General features: G+C 52.3%; 1 protein-coding gene across 3 annotated transcripts in view; it reads left to right on the top strand.

The window, feature by feature from the left end:
- The first annotated feature begins 8,779 nt into the window (after window positions 1-8,779).
- The window catches only part of EPB41L4B (erythrocyte membrane protein band 4.1 like 4B), a 145,095-nt gene continuing 137,006 nt past the window's right edge, over window positions 8,780-16,868 (top strand). For all 3 annotated transcript variants that reach the window (XM_004269360.4, XM_033427470.2, XM_004269361.3), the window contains exon 1: window positions 8,780-9,651. In XM_004269360.4, coding sequence (XP_004269408.1) covers window positions 9,349-9,651 — 303 coding nt within the window. In that variant the 5' untranslated portion in view covers window positions 8,780-9,348. The remainder of the gene's footprint in view (window positions 9,652-16,868) is intronic.

The following is a 16,868-nucleotide window of genomic DNA, read 5'->3' as shown; positions in this document are numbered from 1 at the left end:
GCAAAGTGTATCAGTTATACATATACCTATATCCACTCTTTTTTAGATTATTTTCCCCCGTATGGATCATTACAGAGTATTGAGAAGAGTTCCCTGTGCTACACAGTAGGTTCTTTGCGCATCAAGTCTTGAAGGGCCCCTTAGGGTGTCTGAAGAATGGCAATAATTTAGAATTCATGATGGGGTGGTGAAGTGACAGTGGGGCTGCATCAGCAGGCAGGGCAGATTAAGCCTTTTCCCTGTAGACCATGAGGAACCACGGAAAGACAAAGTCTCCAAGGGGGAGGTGGGGGAGGGAGCTCTGGTTGAAACTATGTTGTCTCCCCAGCAAATAAACATAGGCTGGCTAAAGATTTCTACATGGAGTTTGTCCAGATATGAAATATAGATAGCCCTGGGCCCATGTCCAGGCTCCTGGAACTCTGTCATTTTCACCACTGTCCCTTGTCTTCAGCCCTGCTGAAAGATTATAAATAGGGGAATGACTCAGCCCATTTCCTTTTCAGAATGGTCGCTCTGGGGGCTGAGTAAGGGGTGGATTGGAGAGGGAGAGACTGCAGGGGACGCTGCGCAATGGCCTGGGGGATCAGGTAGTGGTGGTGGAAATTTGGGGATGGGGGTATAGATGTTGAGGAATAAGGGAGAATGAGGTAAGTTTCTAGCTTAGATGGATTGGCAGAGAAAGGCCTTACCCAGCTCCCCACACAAGGAAAGTCTCCTTGCCACTTCTTCTCTGCTCTCCACCTTAAGAAGATAGAACACTGATCTGATTGGTCAAATTCCACGGTGATGGTGAGGTCAGGTTTACTTGTGCGTGGTGGGGTCACTGAGCATCAAAAAAAGACACACAGGAGGGTGACTCTCTTCCCTTCATCCATACCTGAGTTCACTGCCTTTGCTTCTCTAGGCAGCAAAGGAGGAAACGCGCCCAAAACAAACAAGGGCTGGGGGGGAGGGAAAGGTCCTCTTTCAGCCTGGGCCCTGGGCTCCACCCCAGCTTTATCAGAGAGCCCTGGGCACTGGGCAGGTGCAGAAAAACAAAGCACACCTTGTATCTCCCGCCGTTGCCCTTGGTGCCTGTTTCCCTTGGGGAATCTCTGGGCCAGAGAGGGGAGTGGCTGGCAGTCTTCACGTCCTCAAAACCCCTGCCTTTATTCTAACAGCTCAGTCCAGAGGGAGGGAAGGGCTAGGGGAGGGGGAGATGAAGGGATGAAAGAGAGGGTGGAGTCTTGAAGGTCAGAAACTGGCTCTAGGGAGTAAAGAGGAACCGTGGGGGTGGGGGTGGGGGGGCCTCCCAGTGAGTCAGTGAGGGTGGGAACTGTGGGCAAGGGCCAGGTTTCAGTCTGGAGAGCACGCCGAGGGAGGGACAGAGGCCCAGCCAAGCAGCCCTGGGATCAGGGCTCCAATCCCAGTGCGGCGGCTGCGTACCAGCTACTCACCGCAGGCGAGTCCCACACTTCTCCAGGCCCCAGGTTCCTCGGCTACGAACTGGGGGCAAAAAAAAAAATGTCATGAAGAACCTAGGGGTAAGACAGGAATAAAGACACAGACCTACTAGAGAATGGACTTGAGGATATGGGAAGGGGGAAGGGTAGGCTGTGACAAAACGAGAGAGTGGCATGGATATATATACACTACGAAACGTAAAGTAGATAGCTAATGGGAAGCAGCCGCATAGCACAGGGAGATCAGCTCCGTGCTTTGTGACCACCTAGAGGGGTGGGATAGGGAGGGTGGGAGGGAGGGAGACGCAAGAGGGAGGAGATATGGGGACATATGTATATGTATAACTGATTCACTGTGTTATACAGCAGAAACTAACACACCACTGTAAAGCAATTATACTCCAATAAAGATGTAAAATAAAATAAAATAAAATGAGCAAAGAACACCTCACGGCCAGGGTTGTCTGGCAGAGTCATCAAATGCGGTCACATCTGTGATAGCGCTTAATAAACCATAAACCTCTGCACGGCATAAAGACGTGTCATTCTTCTCACTCTTCCCTTGGGAATAAAAAGCAGGTGCCTCTGATAAACATCTGGCGATTCTCAGCTCCACCCAGCTTCTCTCCAATCAGCCTTCCCTCCAGCTTCAAAACAATGCCATTTATTCCTTCCCCCCAAACACTCTCTATATGTTTGTTCTCTGATCCTTAGCCCTTTGGTCTTTCCCTCCCCACGGGCTTCTTCCTTTTTTCCTACTAATATGTATTGGTCTCCCCGGTATTAAAATAAGAACTATACCCCCCACACACTTCTGCTTAGTCCTCTTGCCCCTTCTAGCGACTACCCTATCCCCTCCTTCTCCCAGACTTATACTTTTACAGGCTTTTGCAGTTTATAAAGTTTTTTTTCCTTTTTTTGCACCCATTATCTGTTTTGTCATATCATTAAGGTCAGAATAAAACTTTGAGGTCAATAGTGCTCGCCCAGTTTTGCAGATGAGAAAGTGAGTATCAGACTAGGGTCCAGCAGAATCCTAGCTCTCTCTTTGATACCTCACTGCCTCCCTTTGATGCTAAGCTTTTTAAATGAGAGGCCTGGATCTGCCATCTCCATTTCCCTGCCTCCAACTTCTCGTAACCCCATATAATCCATTCACTGCTTCAACCGCTGGACCGCTGGACTCTCTTCAAGGTCACCAGGGCCAATAGCTCCTCGCCAGCTGGCCCACTTCAGAGGCTGCTCGCAGACCTTACTCCTCTTAAACCTTCACTGGCATGCATCTGAGCCTACCCACTGCCTTCTCTTTCTTCAAATTCTCTCTTTCCTTGGCTTGAACTAGAGCTTGACATCCACCACAGAGAAGGAGGTGATGGAGAGAGTTCCTTTTGTGTCTGTGGTTCCTGTAACTTGGTTGTGTGATGTTAACCCAGGTGCATCATGGAACCCTCACTTTGGAAATCTGCCTCCACAGGGTGCTCTGAGCGGTGGCAGGATTTCAAAAGTCCATCCCACCAGCAGCAGCAGCCCAGTTGCCAAGGGCTTTCCCCGAAAGAACAAGTTACCTTGGTTTTGACCAACTTGGCAGAAGATGGGTTTTTGATTTGATGGCAAATAGGCTCAGAGCTGTCATATCTTATGACTTGGCTGGGCCTGGGAAGGTTAATGTCAGAAGTCTGGGACAGAGAAAAAGGGTCACTACTTGGACGTAGACTCTCCCAATAGGAGTGGAACAGGGACCGGGGAGACAAACCCAGCTGTAGGTGATGGGGTAGGGGTGATATCTAGTTCTGCATTGTCCAATATGGTAACCACTAATCAGATTGATATTTAAATTAAAATGAGGACTTTCCTGGTGGCACAGTGGTTAAGAATCCATTTGCTAATGCAGGGGACACGGGTTCGATCCTTGGTCTGGGAAGATCCCACATGCCGCAGAGCAACTAAGCCCATGCGCCACAACTACTGAGCTTATGCTCTAGAGCCCGCAAGCCACAACTCCTGAGCCCGCGATCCACAAATACTAAAGCCCACGTGCCTAGAGCCTGTGCTCTGCAACAAGAGAAGCCACCGCAATGAGAAGCCCGCACACTGCAACAAAGTGTAGCCCCCGCTCACCATAACTAGAGAAAGCCCGCATGCAGCAACGAAGACCCAACGCAGCCAAAAATAAAAAATTAAATAAATAATAAATTAAAATGAAATAAAATTAAATATTTAATACCTTAATCTTACTAGCCTCCTTGCAAGTGTTCAATAGTCACATGTGGCTAGTGGTTGCCATATTAGACAGCACAGATGTAGAATGTTTCCATCATTGCAGAAAGTTCTGTTGGACAGCACTGATTTTAGACCATTGGAAACAGAACCAAAGGTAAGCAGTTGGCTATGAGAGAGTAAGAGATAGGTGAGCACATCAAGCATGTCAGGTAAGAGGGGGCTACACCTTGGGCTTCCCTGGTGGTGCAGTGGTTGGGAGTCCGCCTGCCGATGCAGGGGACACGGGTTCGTGCCCCGGTCCGGGAGGATCCCACATGCCGCGGAGCGGCTGGGCCCGTGGGCCGTGGCCGCTGGGCTTGCACGTCCGGAGCCTGTGCTCCGCGACGGGAGAGGCCCGCATACTGCAAAAAAAAAAAAAAAGAGGGGGCTACACCTAAGATGAAGGCAGGGAGGCAGCAAGGTGGGCAGGCACTATAGAAATGCCCCCCTTCCCTTCTCTGTGGTCATCGGCAGCATGAATGTTAGGGCTATCGCATCAGAGCCACGTGTGTTTCCCCAAAGCGGGATGCACATCCTTCAGGGAAGAAATGGGTCCTCAGATAGGATACACATGCTAGGGTGGGCATCAGCAAAGTGGGGCACACTCCTCTTTCTCTCCGGATGTTGATCTCTGTGTCTAGACACAGGGCTGGGTTAGTAGATGTTTGGATTGGAGACCTAGGGATTAGATGTTGAGGGAGTCAGAAATTTGGGACTCAGTTGCAGTTGCCAAAAAGTCACTTTTGTCACTGCCACTTCTGAATCTAAAAGTTTAGATGACTTATGAACTCTTCATTTATTTCTGTAAATTCAGTGATGAGAATTGCTTTGCTAATGATTTGCTTAGAGATGAGTCCTTTAAAGAATGAACAAAGTGAGTCCCTATTCGAAATAATTCTTATGTTCTGTGTTCAGGAAGGAGAACAAGTGAAGCCAGCGAAAGATCTGGGACCTGGAAAATCTTTATTCTAATCTGATTCACTCCTTAAACTGTAAATCCCAAGGGGTAGCTTCAGGCATGGCTGAAGCAGCAGGCTTAACACTGCTGGTTCCCAATAATTTCAACAAGAGTTCCAGGGCTGACCTTCATTCGCCTGACATGGGTTACTGCCCAGTTTTGAACCAATAACGGGTCACTGAGAAATGTAATGCTCTGATTAGCCAGCTCTGATCATGTGCCATACCTGAGGCAGGAGGTGGGGTCAGCTTCACCTAGACCACTAGGCCTCTGAGTGGAGGTGAAGTAATTCTGCAAAGCAACCCAAACTCTGTAACCCAGAGAAGGAAAACGGGTGCTAGGCTGGCCATAGCTGCCCACCACACAGTCTTTAATCCATGATAGCTTTTATTATTGTAAAACCATAGCAGAAAGTTTAAGCCGACATTTACTAAACACTTGGAAGGGTAGGGAGGGCTTTGTGGGACATCGTAAGGTCTTCATAAGTGTTTATGGAAGGAAAAATGTGTGAAAAAACAGAAGCATACATTCAAAGGTAATCTTGTTCTATGGGAAAAGAAAAGGCATCGGAGGGAACAAGGGCGCAATTTGACTGAGTCTAGGAAACAAGCCAGGAGACAAAGGATAGGGATAAATGGTACATTTCTGAGGGAGCTCCTTAGAGACAGGGCTAAGGGCTGTTTAATTAACATGTAAAACTGCTCTGGAGGAAGGGCATATATAAGGAACTCTCAGGGTTTACTGATGACAGAACTCTGGGAGTAGGGATGGGGAGGAAGACGGGAAGTTCTCATGAACCTGAGGAGGTGGGTAAGGAAGTGGCGGCTGAGCTTTAACGAGGGGAAGGCAAGAAGTGACTCTAGGGGTCAGCTTCTAACTACTGCTCATGAAGTTGAGGAACTCAAGCTACTGCTCATGGCCAAGGAAAGGACCTGGAATTTAGTGTAGACGGTTTCTTGAGAACTTCAGCTCAAGACAGTTCCTGCTTCTAGACAGGAACACAGGTGAAACACTAAATAATCGTTTGAGGACCAAGAGGCCCATTAAAGAATGTTGTGTTGGCACACAGGATACATGCACAGTTCTGGCCCATTTTCATTGAACATAGAGGAGGTCTGAGAAACGGCAATTAAAATTTCTGAAGGGCTGGTACAGAGCTTGGATAACAGGGACAGGAAACTTTTAGGGTCCAAAAGGCAAAGATTAAGACAGAGCAATCACTGAAATATGTAACACTGAGCAGACGAAATGCAAACTTACTCATCAAATGTGGAAATTCTGGGGAGGAAACTTGGGTGACAGGAAATTTAATCAAAGGAAGGCCTGAGCCTCTGTTTTTCCTCTGTGTGGTGGAGAAAATAGTGCTTAAATCACTATTGTGATGAGGACTGAATGAGATCAGTTAGGTGACGGTGCCTGGCACAGAGGAGGTGCAGGTAAAATTAAAGCAATCTGGAGTCCCCATGGGATTCTCAGTGACATGGTATTGTCGGCAGCACATGGGAGCTTGAGTCAGGAGACGTGAGTGTGAGTCTGGGCTCCAATCCAGTCTTCATTTTCTCCATCTCTAAAAGGCAAAAGCAATACCTACCCCACGGGGCTATTACGACAATGAAATGTGATCCTGCATTCATTCAATGAGTGTTTATTGAACGCAGACTACTTGCCAGATGGCAGGCTAGGTGCTGGGTGGGGATACAATGATGAATAAGGAAAAGTCTTGTCTTCATGGAGCTCAGCATTTAGTAGGAGGGAAGGACAGAGGATAATTGCAAATTGAATGACACTTACTTTGAGGGGGATGGCACTATGACAGTGCCAAGAGGCTTTGAAAACGGTAGTGCACCAAACTAATATGATTCACCACTGCACTTGTATGCATTTCCTATCACTGCTGGAATAAATCACCACAAACTTAGTGGTTTAAAACAACACAAGGGGACTTCCCTGGTGGCGCAGTGGTTGAGAGTCTGCCTGCCGATGCAGGGGACGCGGGTTCGTGCCCCGGTCCGGGAAGATCCCACATGCCGCGGAGCGGCTGGGCCCGTGAGCCATGGCCGCTGAGCCTGTGCGTCCGGAGCCTGTGCTCTGCAACGGGAGAGGCCACAACAGTGAGAGGCCCGCGTACCGCAGAAAAAAAAAAAAAAACCACAAATGTATTATCTTATAATTCTGGAGCTCAGAAGTCAGAGATGGATTTTACAGTCTGCGTTAAAAACAAAGGCTACGTTCCTTCTGGAATATCTAGGGAATAACCTGTTCTTTGCCTTTTCCAGCTTCTAGCAGCTGCCTGCATTCCTTGGCTCCTGAATGCTTCACTCTGACTTCTGCTGCCATTGTCACATCACCTTCTCTGTCTCTGACCCTCCTGCCTCCTTCTTATAAGGACCCTTGTGATTATATTGGTCCCACCTAGATGATAACCCAGGATAATCTCCCCACCTCAAACTCCTTAATTCAGTCACATCTGCAAGGTCCCTTATGCCATGTTCGGGAACATATTCACAGGTTCTGGGGATTGAGATGTGGACATCTTTGGGGGGCCATTATTCAGTCTACCACAGCACTCCTGGGCTATAAAGTGTGAAATGGGCTACCCTTAGAAACCAGTAAGCACACTGGCTACCTTTGAACACCAGCTTGCTGGGTATTCTATTAAGTCAAGTCTTGAGGGAGGGGAGCAGAGTGGGTATTGGAAGGCTGATTGCAGGTGCCCCCTCAGAATACACTGTCACCCGGTAGATCCCTGTAGAGTCATAAAGGAAACACTAGGCAACAAGTGAAGGTCCTGGCTACTGCCATTCAGGAGCTCTGAGACCTCGGGCAAGGATATTACTTCTCTAAGAAGTCCCAAACTCCACCTAAGTCAATGGGGACAAATAGAACTACCTGGAAGGGTTGGAGTGAGGATAATGAAAATATCATCCATGAATTCACCTAAGACAGTGCCTGATCCTCAGTAAATGGCAATTTTGGAATGCCTCCTGAATTCACCCCTCCCTTTCTCTTGCCCCTTTGCTGTGGCCACTGCCTCCGTCCAGGACTCTCAGAAACCATCATCGCTTGCCAATCATGTCACATGCCTCAGCTTGGCCGTAGTTAGGAGCAACAGTTTTAAACCCCAGCAAACGAGCCCCTATTAACCATGAAATCTGGAGCAAGTCTCTTAAGCTCTCTAAGCTTCAATTTCCTCCTCCGTACAATGGGGACAAAACCGACTATGGAACCAGGCTGTGCCGAGGATTTAGTGAGATGATGAATGGGAAGGGCTTAGCATAGTGTCAGGCACACACACACACACACACACACACACACACACACACACACACAAATCAGTGTTATTCTTCTCAAGAGGCCTGGCCTCCTTTCAGCCACACTGAAACTCATTTCTCCCTGAACCAGGCCTTGAACATGTATACCTGAGGGGCACCGTTTATAAACCCTTCCCTCCGCCTCCGATATTCTGTGTGTCCTATACTATCCTCCTCATGCCTCAGTTCTACTCTGCTTCTCAGTAACTTGTGCAAGCTTTACTAGCCTTCTCAGTTATGGCTATTTATGCAGGCCTCTGCCTCGATACTGGACACGAATTCCCTGAGGAAAGGTGTTCTTCAGTGTAGTAGGTTGGAAAAGTACACCCCTCCTTGCCTGGCCTCAATTTCCTTATTTGGAATGAGCGCATTGGACTGTGACGGCAGAAAGGGCCCTTCCAGCTCTGAGATCTTAAACTGACAGAACTTTAAGTAGCAGGGACCTGGTAGATTACCTACTTCACCCCTATCCTTTTCCAGAAGGGGAAAGTGAGGGCCTGGTAGGGCCTTCGCTTAATGCGCTTCTCTCTCGGGCCTCCCAGGCAAGGCTCCCCCGAGGGCATGCAGCGCGTTTTCCTAACTAGGCAAGGGGAGACTCTCCGGCGTCTTCAGGGCTCGCGGCGCCGGAAACACGTGTGTGCTCACCTACGTGTACACACGTGAGCACACCTACAGCAGCAGGGGGCGCTCTGGCCGGCAGGGGGCAGCACAGACCCGGTTTGCAAATACCCGGCGCAGCCCCGAGGGAGGAGGGCGTGCTGCAGTCCCGGCGGTGGTAGCGGCGGTGGCGGCGGTGGTGGCGGAGGCGGCGGCTATAGGTGCAGCCTCCCAGGTGGGAGGCGGGGGCTGCGGGCGCAGGAACAGGCGCCTGGGGAGCGGGCGTTCGGCTGGGCCTCCTCGGGCCTGGGCGCGGCGAGTGGGAGCGAGCGCGCCAGGAGCACGCAGGCGCCCTGCTCCGGCTGGCCCTCGGCCGGCGCGCGGCGCGGGAGCAGCCCGCAGCCCGCCCCCGCGCCCCCCGCGCCCCCCCAGTCCTCGGGCCGCCCGCGGCCGGCAGTCGGGAGCGGCCCCTTGGCGGCGAGCGCAGGCCGCCGGCCCGCCAGGGCGCGTGGCGGCGGAGGCGGCGGCGGGACGGCTCCTGGGCCGCCCCGAGCGCGCCCTCCCGCCCGCGGCCACTCGCAGCCGGCGCTGGCTGGGCCGGCGCGCCCCGCGGGCAGCCGAAGCGCGGCCTCGTCCTCGGCGGGAGCGAGCCCCGGTCCGCAGCCGGCGGGAGGCGGCGCGGGCGGCCGCCTGCACTGACGGCGTCGCGGGGCGCTCCTGGGCGGCGGCGCAGCGGCGGCGGCGCAGGGGGCGGAGGCAGGGGACGCCCCCAGCCAGGATGCTGCGGTTCCTGCGCCGGACCTTTGGCCGCCGCTCCATGCAGCGCTACGCGCGGGGCGCGGCAGGGCGCGGGACCGCCGGCCTGGGGGACGAGCGCGACGGGGGTCCGCGGGGGGGCCCGGCCGCCGCAGCCGTGTCCACGCTGCCCGCCGCGCCCGGGGGCAGTGTGTTCCCGGCCGGCGGCGGGCCCCTGCTCATGGGCTGCGCGGCCGTGCACATCTCCGCCGCCGGGGCCTCCAAGACCACCCTCTACTGCCGCGTCTTCCTGCTCGACGGGACCGAAGTGAGCGTGGACCTGCCGGTGAGTGACGGGGCCGGTCCGGGACACTGGCACCCCGCGGCCCTTGGGGCAGCTCCCTTCCCCCGATGCTTCCCTCTGGGGCGCTCCCCTTGTACCTCTCCGGGATCCCCTCCCCCTTCTGCAAGCACTCCTAGTCTGGTTCCCTCTCGGGCCACCCCGTCCTGCTCTCTTCCGGGGCCCCATCCCTGGCCCGCGCCCCCGAGTCCCAAGTCCCCGCCCCCTGGCGCGGGTGACTGGTGTTCCCCTTCTATCCCCCAGGTTCCTGCATCGGCCTTCTCGGTGCTGGATTATTGGTTAGAAAATCTCCAAGCAATGCGGGGCTGCCATGGGGTGGCCCGCTTGCCCCGACAAACTCGCCACCAGGCCTTGGTGGGACGTCAAGGCGGAGAATCCCTCTCGCCTGCTGGCCGGCAGGTGCCCCAAGTTTGGGAGCGAGTCGGGGGACCACTTCTCTCTTCTGTTCCCATCTTGGTGTACCACTCCGCCCCACCCCCCAACCCGGTCCCATCCTAAAGAGCCCCTCTGGCTCGCTGCCTCACAGGCGGCCGGGCGACTTGGGAGCTAACTCTAGAATGGATCCTCGCGGACCAGGCCAACTTTGCACCGGCAGAGCCCCTGCTGGGGCGCTGGGAGTCGGCCCTGGGGTGCTCCCGGGCCTGGGGCGCCGGACTTTCCCCGGGGTCTGTGCGTGGAGCCGCGGAGGCACTCCAGGGCAGCTGCGCCGCGGCCTGAGCCCCGGTCACCCGCCCACAGGTGGTTGCACCCCGCCGCCTCCGGCAGAGAGCTAGGCTGGCGCTGCTGTCCCCGCCTGGGCGTCTGGCTACCAATGTGTCTTTCTAGCCGAAGGGGCCAGATCTGATCAAATCAAATCCGCACATTAGTGGGGCGCCTGCTGTGCACCCGGCGCTGCGGCAGACGGTGCCTTTGGGAATCTTTGGGTGTGACCGAGGACACAGCCACGATTGAGCTTTAGATGAATGTTACAGAGCATCTCGAGGGTTTCAAGGGAAAAAAAATAACATACCGGGACTTCGAAAGAAAGCATTTAGGCCTCCTCGGGTGGGGGAAATTGGACGTCATGAGAGAACTGGGAATATTGTAAGGGTTTTAGATGGGAAAATGAGAGCCTGCCTGGCTTGGGGTTTAACGTTTCTTTGTGTAGGTTTAATTTTGAGACAGTGTCAGTTTATGGCGATTTTATTTTTGTAGTTCCTGGTGCTCTCCATAGGATATCATTTTGTTATGATAATACCCTTTGGGGGCCTTTTTATTCATGGAAAAGGAGCCAACATTCCAGTGCTTAGAGCAGTTGTCTTTACAGTAGTATTAAAATGTTACTGCTTCCCCAAGACGGGTCTCTCCAGCTTTTATTCAGCTGGGAGAGGAGGCCTGAAGGGGCCGGGAGGGGCGGTCGGGGGGGCAGCCAGTGGTGAGGTGAGTGTGTTGCTTCTGGAGCAGGCAGCTGGTGTGTGGAGAGGATGTGGCGTATTCTGCATCTCGGATCTGGGAAAGGAATGCTCTGGTTTGGAACTTTGACAACGCTCATTGCTGATGGTTTTCTTGTCTGTTCCCCGGGGATGATTGGTTTATAAAATGTAATGCTTCTGTCAGGTTTGTGCGACAGGCTTAAGCTGTGTTTCTGGGATGAAAAATGCAAACCCAGTAAGATGCATGCGTAGTGAATAGACCCAAACAGGTACCCAAATGAACAGGTTGGGACGGGAATGCTGACTTAACCACAGCTGGTGGAACCCTGGCCCAGTGTGAGGGGAGGGGGATTTTGCATCCTAAGAGGTTTCTTCACTTTATTAAAGGCTACTTGACAAAAGAATTCACCAGGTTTTCTTATAATGGCAGATTTTTTGATGCTTTAAGATGTTATTTAGTGAACTCCCAATTTTATTTATACAGACACGCATATGTATATATACCCCGTCCAAAGGCAAATCCAGAGCAAATGCTGGCTTTTGTCATGTGAGCCCTTGCCTGGGGAGGAAGGATGGAGAAGAATAAACAGTGAGCACGGCTCATCGATTTAAAGATTTATTAGGCATTAGAACTGCATCGCACAGCCTCCTGTGCTCATCTTCCCAGATCCGAGTCTTAGTTCCTGTATTTAATTCTCAGAGTTACAAGGTGAGCTCCAGGCGGCCAGCTCCCCATGAATCTGTAGCATGCGTGTGCCTTCTCAGCCCGTTTCACCAAGCTCACTTTTTATGCTGTCCTTTTTGGCATTTAGTCCCACTGGTCATTATTCTCCTCTCCTGCGTTCCTGGATTTTTAGCGCTTCCTGGGCCCCGGGGTTGCTTTGCTGCATGGCGCACAGGATCTACCTTTGACTGCCATCTCCCTAAGCTGGATTGTCTGTCTCCAGTCACTCGCACGGGCACAAAGCACACTTGCCAGGCTAACGATAACTCTTTTGTAATTAAAACCCTCTGGTAGTGGTAGCGTCCAGAATTCGTCGCTCAGTATACTAACAGTGGTTATACATTGTCATAAGCCGCTTCATTCGCTCTAGTCAGGATGCCTGTGTTCCAGAATTGCCTCGAACACAACACCCTCACTGTGATCATGCTGGGGCACCTCGGTTTTCAGTTGTCACCATTTATTGGGCGTCTCTGTGTACCAGATGCTGGGCTGTGGACCCAAAGGTGAATGAGAGGTGGCCTTGAGGCTCTTGGGAAACACGTGTAGCAGAGCGTCTTTTTATTGTTAAGTGATGCTGAGTGATAACGACAGGTTCACCGGACAGGGTGCTGGTGGATGAATTGGGAGGACTTCCCAGAGACTTTGACACTTGAGGCTCTAGGATGTCAAATCCAGTGTCCCTTGTGCATTCAAAAAAAATTTTTTTTTTTTAATTTAGTTTTTGGCCACACTGAGTGGCTTGTAGGATCTTAGTTCCCCGACCAGGGATCGAACCCGGGTTCGAACCCGGGTCCACGGCAGTGAAAGCCCGAGTCCTAACCGTTGGACCACCAGGGAATTCCCCATTTTTAGATTACCTGTTGTGTCAGGGCCACTTCTCGGTCAAGCCACGACCCAGCTGTTATATATAACAAAGGAGGAAGCAAATGACAGGGCCTGGGGCCCCTCCCCCAGGTGGTGGCCTTGTCCCCTGACATGCCTGAGTGTTCTTAACCTTTGCTGTGGATAGACAGGATCTTTTTTAAAAAAAAAATCCATCGGTAATGTGCAGTCTGGAGTGGGCTTGCTGTCCAAACCCAGCTTCCACCCTACAGACCAGAGTGCCACCCTGAGCCACGCCTCTTCAGAAACCCTGGCGCTGCCTTGGAAGGTGCCTCTGTGTCCGTAGCCCAGCCCTGCCCTGCCCTCAGGTGTGGTCAGGTCAGAGCAGGCAGGACTCCCTCGGCCTGCCTGAGACTCTCCCCTTCTATTAATGCAGCTGAAGATCCCATCAGTGTGCTTGGCAGCGGTACCCGCTGTTGACTCATATTAGTTCTCTGTTGACTAAAGCCCTGGCATCGCTTTTGCTCGCGCGGCTGTTGCTCAGCCCCGTCGCCCCCCTCCCCTGCATGCACAGTCTTCCAGCAGCTCTGTGTGGAAAGCCGGGAGGGCGTGTGGCTGGCTGGTCAGCACGCCCCGCCCCCATGCCTTGGAGGGCACGGTCCATTGGCCGGTATTGCATTTGCTGCAGTTGCTTTCACTGTCCCTGGAGCTCCGCAGTGACTTGTATGGTACAGGGCAAGCACCGAGAGTTTCAGGGCAGGAAGATGCATGTTTCAGTCTTGGCAGCTGGGCTGTGCAGCCCTGGGCTACTTGAATCTCGATTTTCTGGTCTTTAAAATGGGATGATTACATTGACAAAAAGGGTATGAAAAGCCTCAGGAAACAGCAGGGTGCTGAAGGGTTGCTAGTAGATTGTAATTTTACACACATCTCAGTGCCTCCTCTTTGGCCTGTGAAAAGTGATTGGGAAGTTTTCTAGAAATGAACATTAAAGGAAAAAAAACCAAAGGCTGGGAATTCCCTGGTGGTCCAGTGGTTAGGACTCCGTGTTTTTACTGCCAAGGGCCCGGGTTCGATCTCTGGTCGGGGAGCTGAGATCCCACAGCATGTGCGGTGTGCCACGCCCCCCCGCAAAAGGAAAGCGGTGCCAGGAAGCCTAAACAGAGCCCAGTGCCGTGTGGCGGGGCTGGGGGTGGGGCTTGATTGAATGTGGGGGGACTGAGTAGTGGACTCTACCTTGGAGGGCAGGGTATCTTCACTCTCAATGGTGGGAAGAAATGGGGAACTACATAAGGCCCTAGGAAATAGGAGAAGGCAGCTTCTCATTTCCATCCTCTCCCAGGGTTCTGGCTGCCATGGACACCCTGCCTTATCCCAGACCTCTGGGTGGCTTGCTTTTTCCTGCTCCTGAGGGAAGGTATGGGCTCAAGGTGGCTCTCCAGGGCTTACCCTGCCCCCCCGCCCCCCCCCCCGCCCCAGACCGTGAATGAGACCATGGGGAGCTTTGGGTAACTGTGTGCATCATGGGGTTGTGTATTTCTTTAAAAAATACCTTTGTTTTAAAAGGAGGGCTGCTGGCGAAGGAGGGGAGTGGGCAAGAGAGGTGGGTGGTGAACATCCTTCCCAAGTGGGATAGAGATGCGATCTCTAACTCTGGTTCCCCACTTGCTGGGTTGTTGGTGTTAATATGCAGGGAGGGGGAGTCTGCCAGCCTCTCCAGTGCCAGTAACATGACCCTGCGCTGGGCCAGGACTGAACAAATATTAACTTGCTAAGCACTTTCACGTGCATAATCTCATTGAATTCTGTTGCTAGTGCACTGTTGTGGATGAAGGTACAGGGCTGTTTAATTCTGAAATAGCAAAAGGTTGGGGGCGCGGGCATGGGGAGGTAGAACTTTCCCTTACATTCTTGCATAGGAACTTAGAAAAAAATCCACTCCTTCACCACAGAAATCCTCCGCCCACAGTTTGTCCTCAAAACACGTGTCCCGTCCTTCTCCGCTGCCTGACTCCTGTTGCCAGCCTCCTCCACGGTGCCTGGAGCGTTTCTCCTGCAGGAATCTGGTTCTTTGCACTTGGGTTTCCCCCTCGGGCCCGTGGCAGCTGCCTGCGGGCAGGGTCAGCTGCTGATTCATTTTGGTGTTTCTCTGCAGGTTGGCATGTGCTTTCCTCCCCCACTTGCATTTCACAGGAGAACATGTTGGCAGCAGAAAGATCAGAAAATATAGAGAAGCAAGGGAAGTTAAAAGATCTAAAATCTCATCAGAGATAATAACCACTTTTAAAATGGTGGTGTGTGTGTCCATCTGTACTTTTCTCTTTGTTTTTAGATATGAATGTTATTTTAAGTGACAACTTTATGTGGGTTGGTGAAAGTAAAGTCTCTTTCCCCACCCCTTCAGCACAAATGAATCGGGACCCAGACCCCAAGTTTGTGTCTCTTGAGGGTGGGACCCTTTTCCCCCCCTTTACAGTCCCTGGGACCTTAGCTGGGGCGGGGAGCCCCCTGTGGCCGTCTGAGCTGTGTGCCACCTACTGCCTGCCTAAGAAGAGGGCTCCCCATCCTTGGAGCCCTTCCCCACCAATCACATCTGCTCTCTGGCAGGTTAATGTCCTGTTGATGGGGCCACAAAGTCCCCTTGCATCTGAGGGCTTGTGTTCTGAACACCTGCTTTGGGGTGGTGACCACTCTCGCCTGCCCAGGGATGCCCAGGCTCTCTTACCAGCTGGGGCTCATCTGGCAGCATCCCAGGTGTGCCCCCTCTGCCCTAGGGCCCCTTCATCTCCTTCTGCAGCCTCTTTGGCTTCTCTCGGCAGCTGGATGTATCTCACTAGTCCCACTTGATTTTAATTTCTGGTTTATTTTTGTTTTCGAAAATGTTTTTGTTTGCCCTCTTGTTTTCTTCAGTCAGCATAGACTTGTTGAGCACTTACCCTGCAGGAAGCGTTCGGGAGGGATACAGGAGGGATGAGAGAGTCCCAGTCTAGAAGGGGAGACAGTGTAAATATACTAAATAACTCGGAACCCCACATGAGGTAGTACGGGCATGAGCGATTGAGCTGTGGAGTGGATTTGGGGAAGATTTGATGCCCAAAGTGACATCGAGTTGTCCCGAAGGTTGCCTGGGAGTTCAGCTGTTAGATTTGGTCAGAGGCGTTGGGGCAGGTGCAGACGCATGGAGGATGGGAGCCAGAAAACCCCACTTGCTGGACTTGGGGCTCCTTGGGGTCGGGGAGGATTATGAGCTCCAGCTATGTCCCTGAGTCTTGAAGGAGTAAGTGAGGAACCTGTGAAGCACAGAGGAGGGTCTCAGGCTAGTAAGAGCCAGGGGCCACTGTGTGTCAGTCCTGTGCTAATTGCCTAAGTGACTGATTTGTTGGACCCTCACAGAACCTCTTTTGGTGGTTACTGTTGTTAGCCCTGATTTGTGAGGGGGAGAATCAGGGCTTAGCAGGCTGGATAAGAAACTTGCCCGTGTCACACAGCAAAGGCAGACTCTAGTTTCGAGCTCAGATAGTCTGCCGGGAGAAGGTTTGTGTCCTCTGACCCAGGACTGGGCATGTGAGGGGTGGGAGCGGCGGGGTTCTGAGCCTGCCCCAGAGGCCCCGAGGTGGGTGGGGACCCTGAGCCTCAGAAGGGTGTCCTCCTTTCCAGGCCACTTGGGGTTTCCAGACATCGGATTCACATCTGTACTCATATTCAGTGAGTGTAGTTTCGCCCAGAGTGCATTCTGGTTTGAGGCCCATAGTTCTTCAACACTGAGGTTGGAAGTAGGCTACATTTTTTAAAAGTGTTTAATAGAACAACACTAAAATTATCACAAAGAAAAGCATTTTACATATTCCCATCCTGCTGCATAGCAACTGGTTGGTTTCGCTGCTCCCTTCAATCTTTGTGCTTTTGCATACGTGTTTATAAACATGGTGTGCATCCTTGTGTATCCTTTTTTAATTGTTTAAAATTGTCTTCCTCCTATCCGAGCCTTCCAGTGTGTGTGTGTGTGTGTGTGTGTGTGTGTGTGTAGTAATACCTGTCTCTACCTGTCTCTTGGGGTTGAAGGTTGATATGCAAAGCACCTGATATCTTACCTGTTAGGCATGCCTACTCCCTCAGGCTCGCAGAGTCTGTGTTACTTCTCTTAATTGCCACCATCCGGGAAGATGTTACTATCCCCTTTACTCACGGTCTCAGGGAGCAGTTGGTCCTGGGCCAGCTATAAGTGTGGTGAATTGAATCTAGGT

Source organism: Orcinus orca, chromosome 6 (assembly GCF_937001465.1).
Source record: "Orcinus orca chromosome 6, mOrcOrc1.1, whole genome shotgun sequence".
NCBI lineage: Eukaryota > Metazoa > Chordata > Mammalia > Artiodactyla > Delphinidae > Orcinus > Orcinus orca.
Note: the sequence above shows the minus strand (reverse complement) of the source record. Positions and strands in the feature narration are given on the sequence as shown.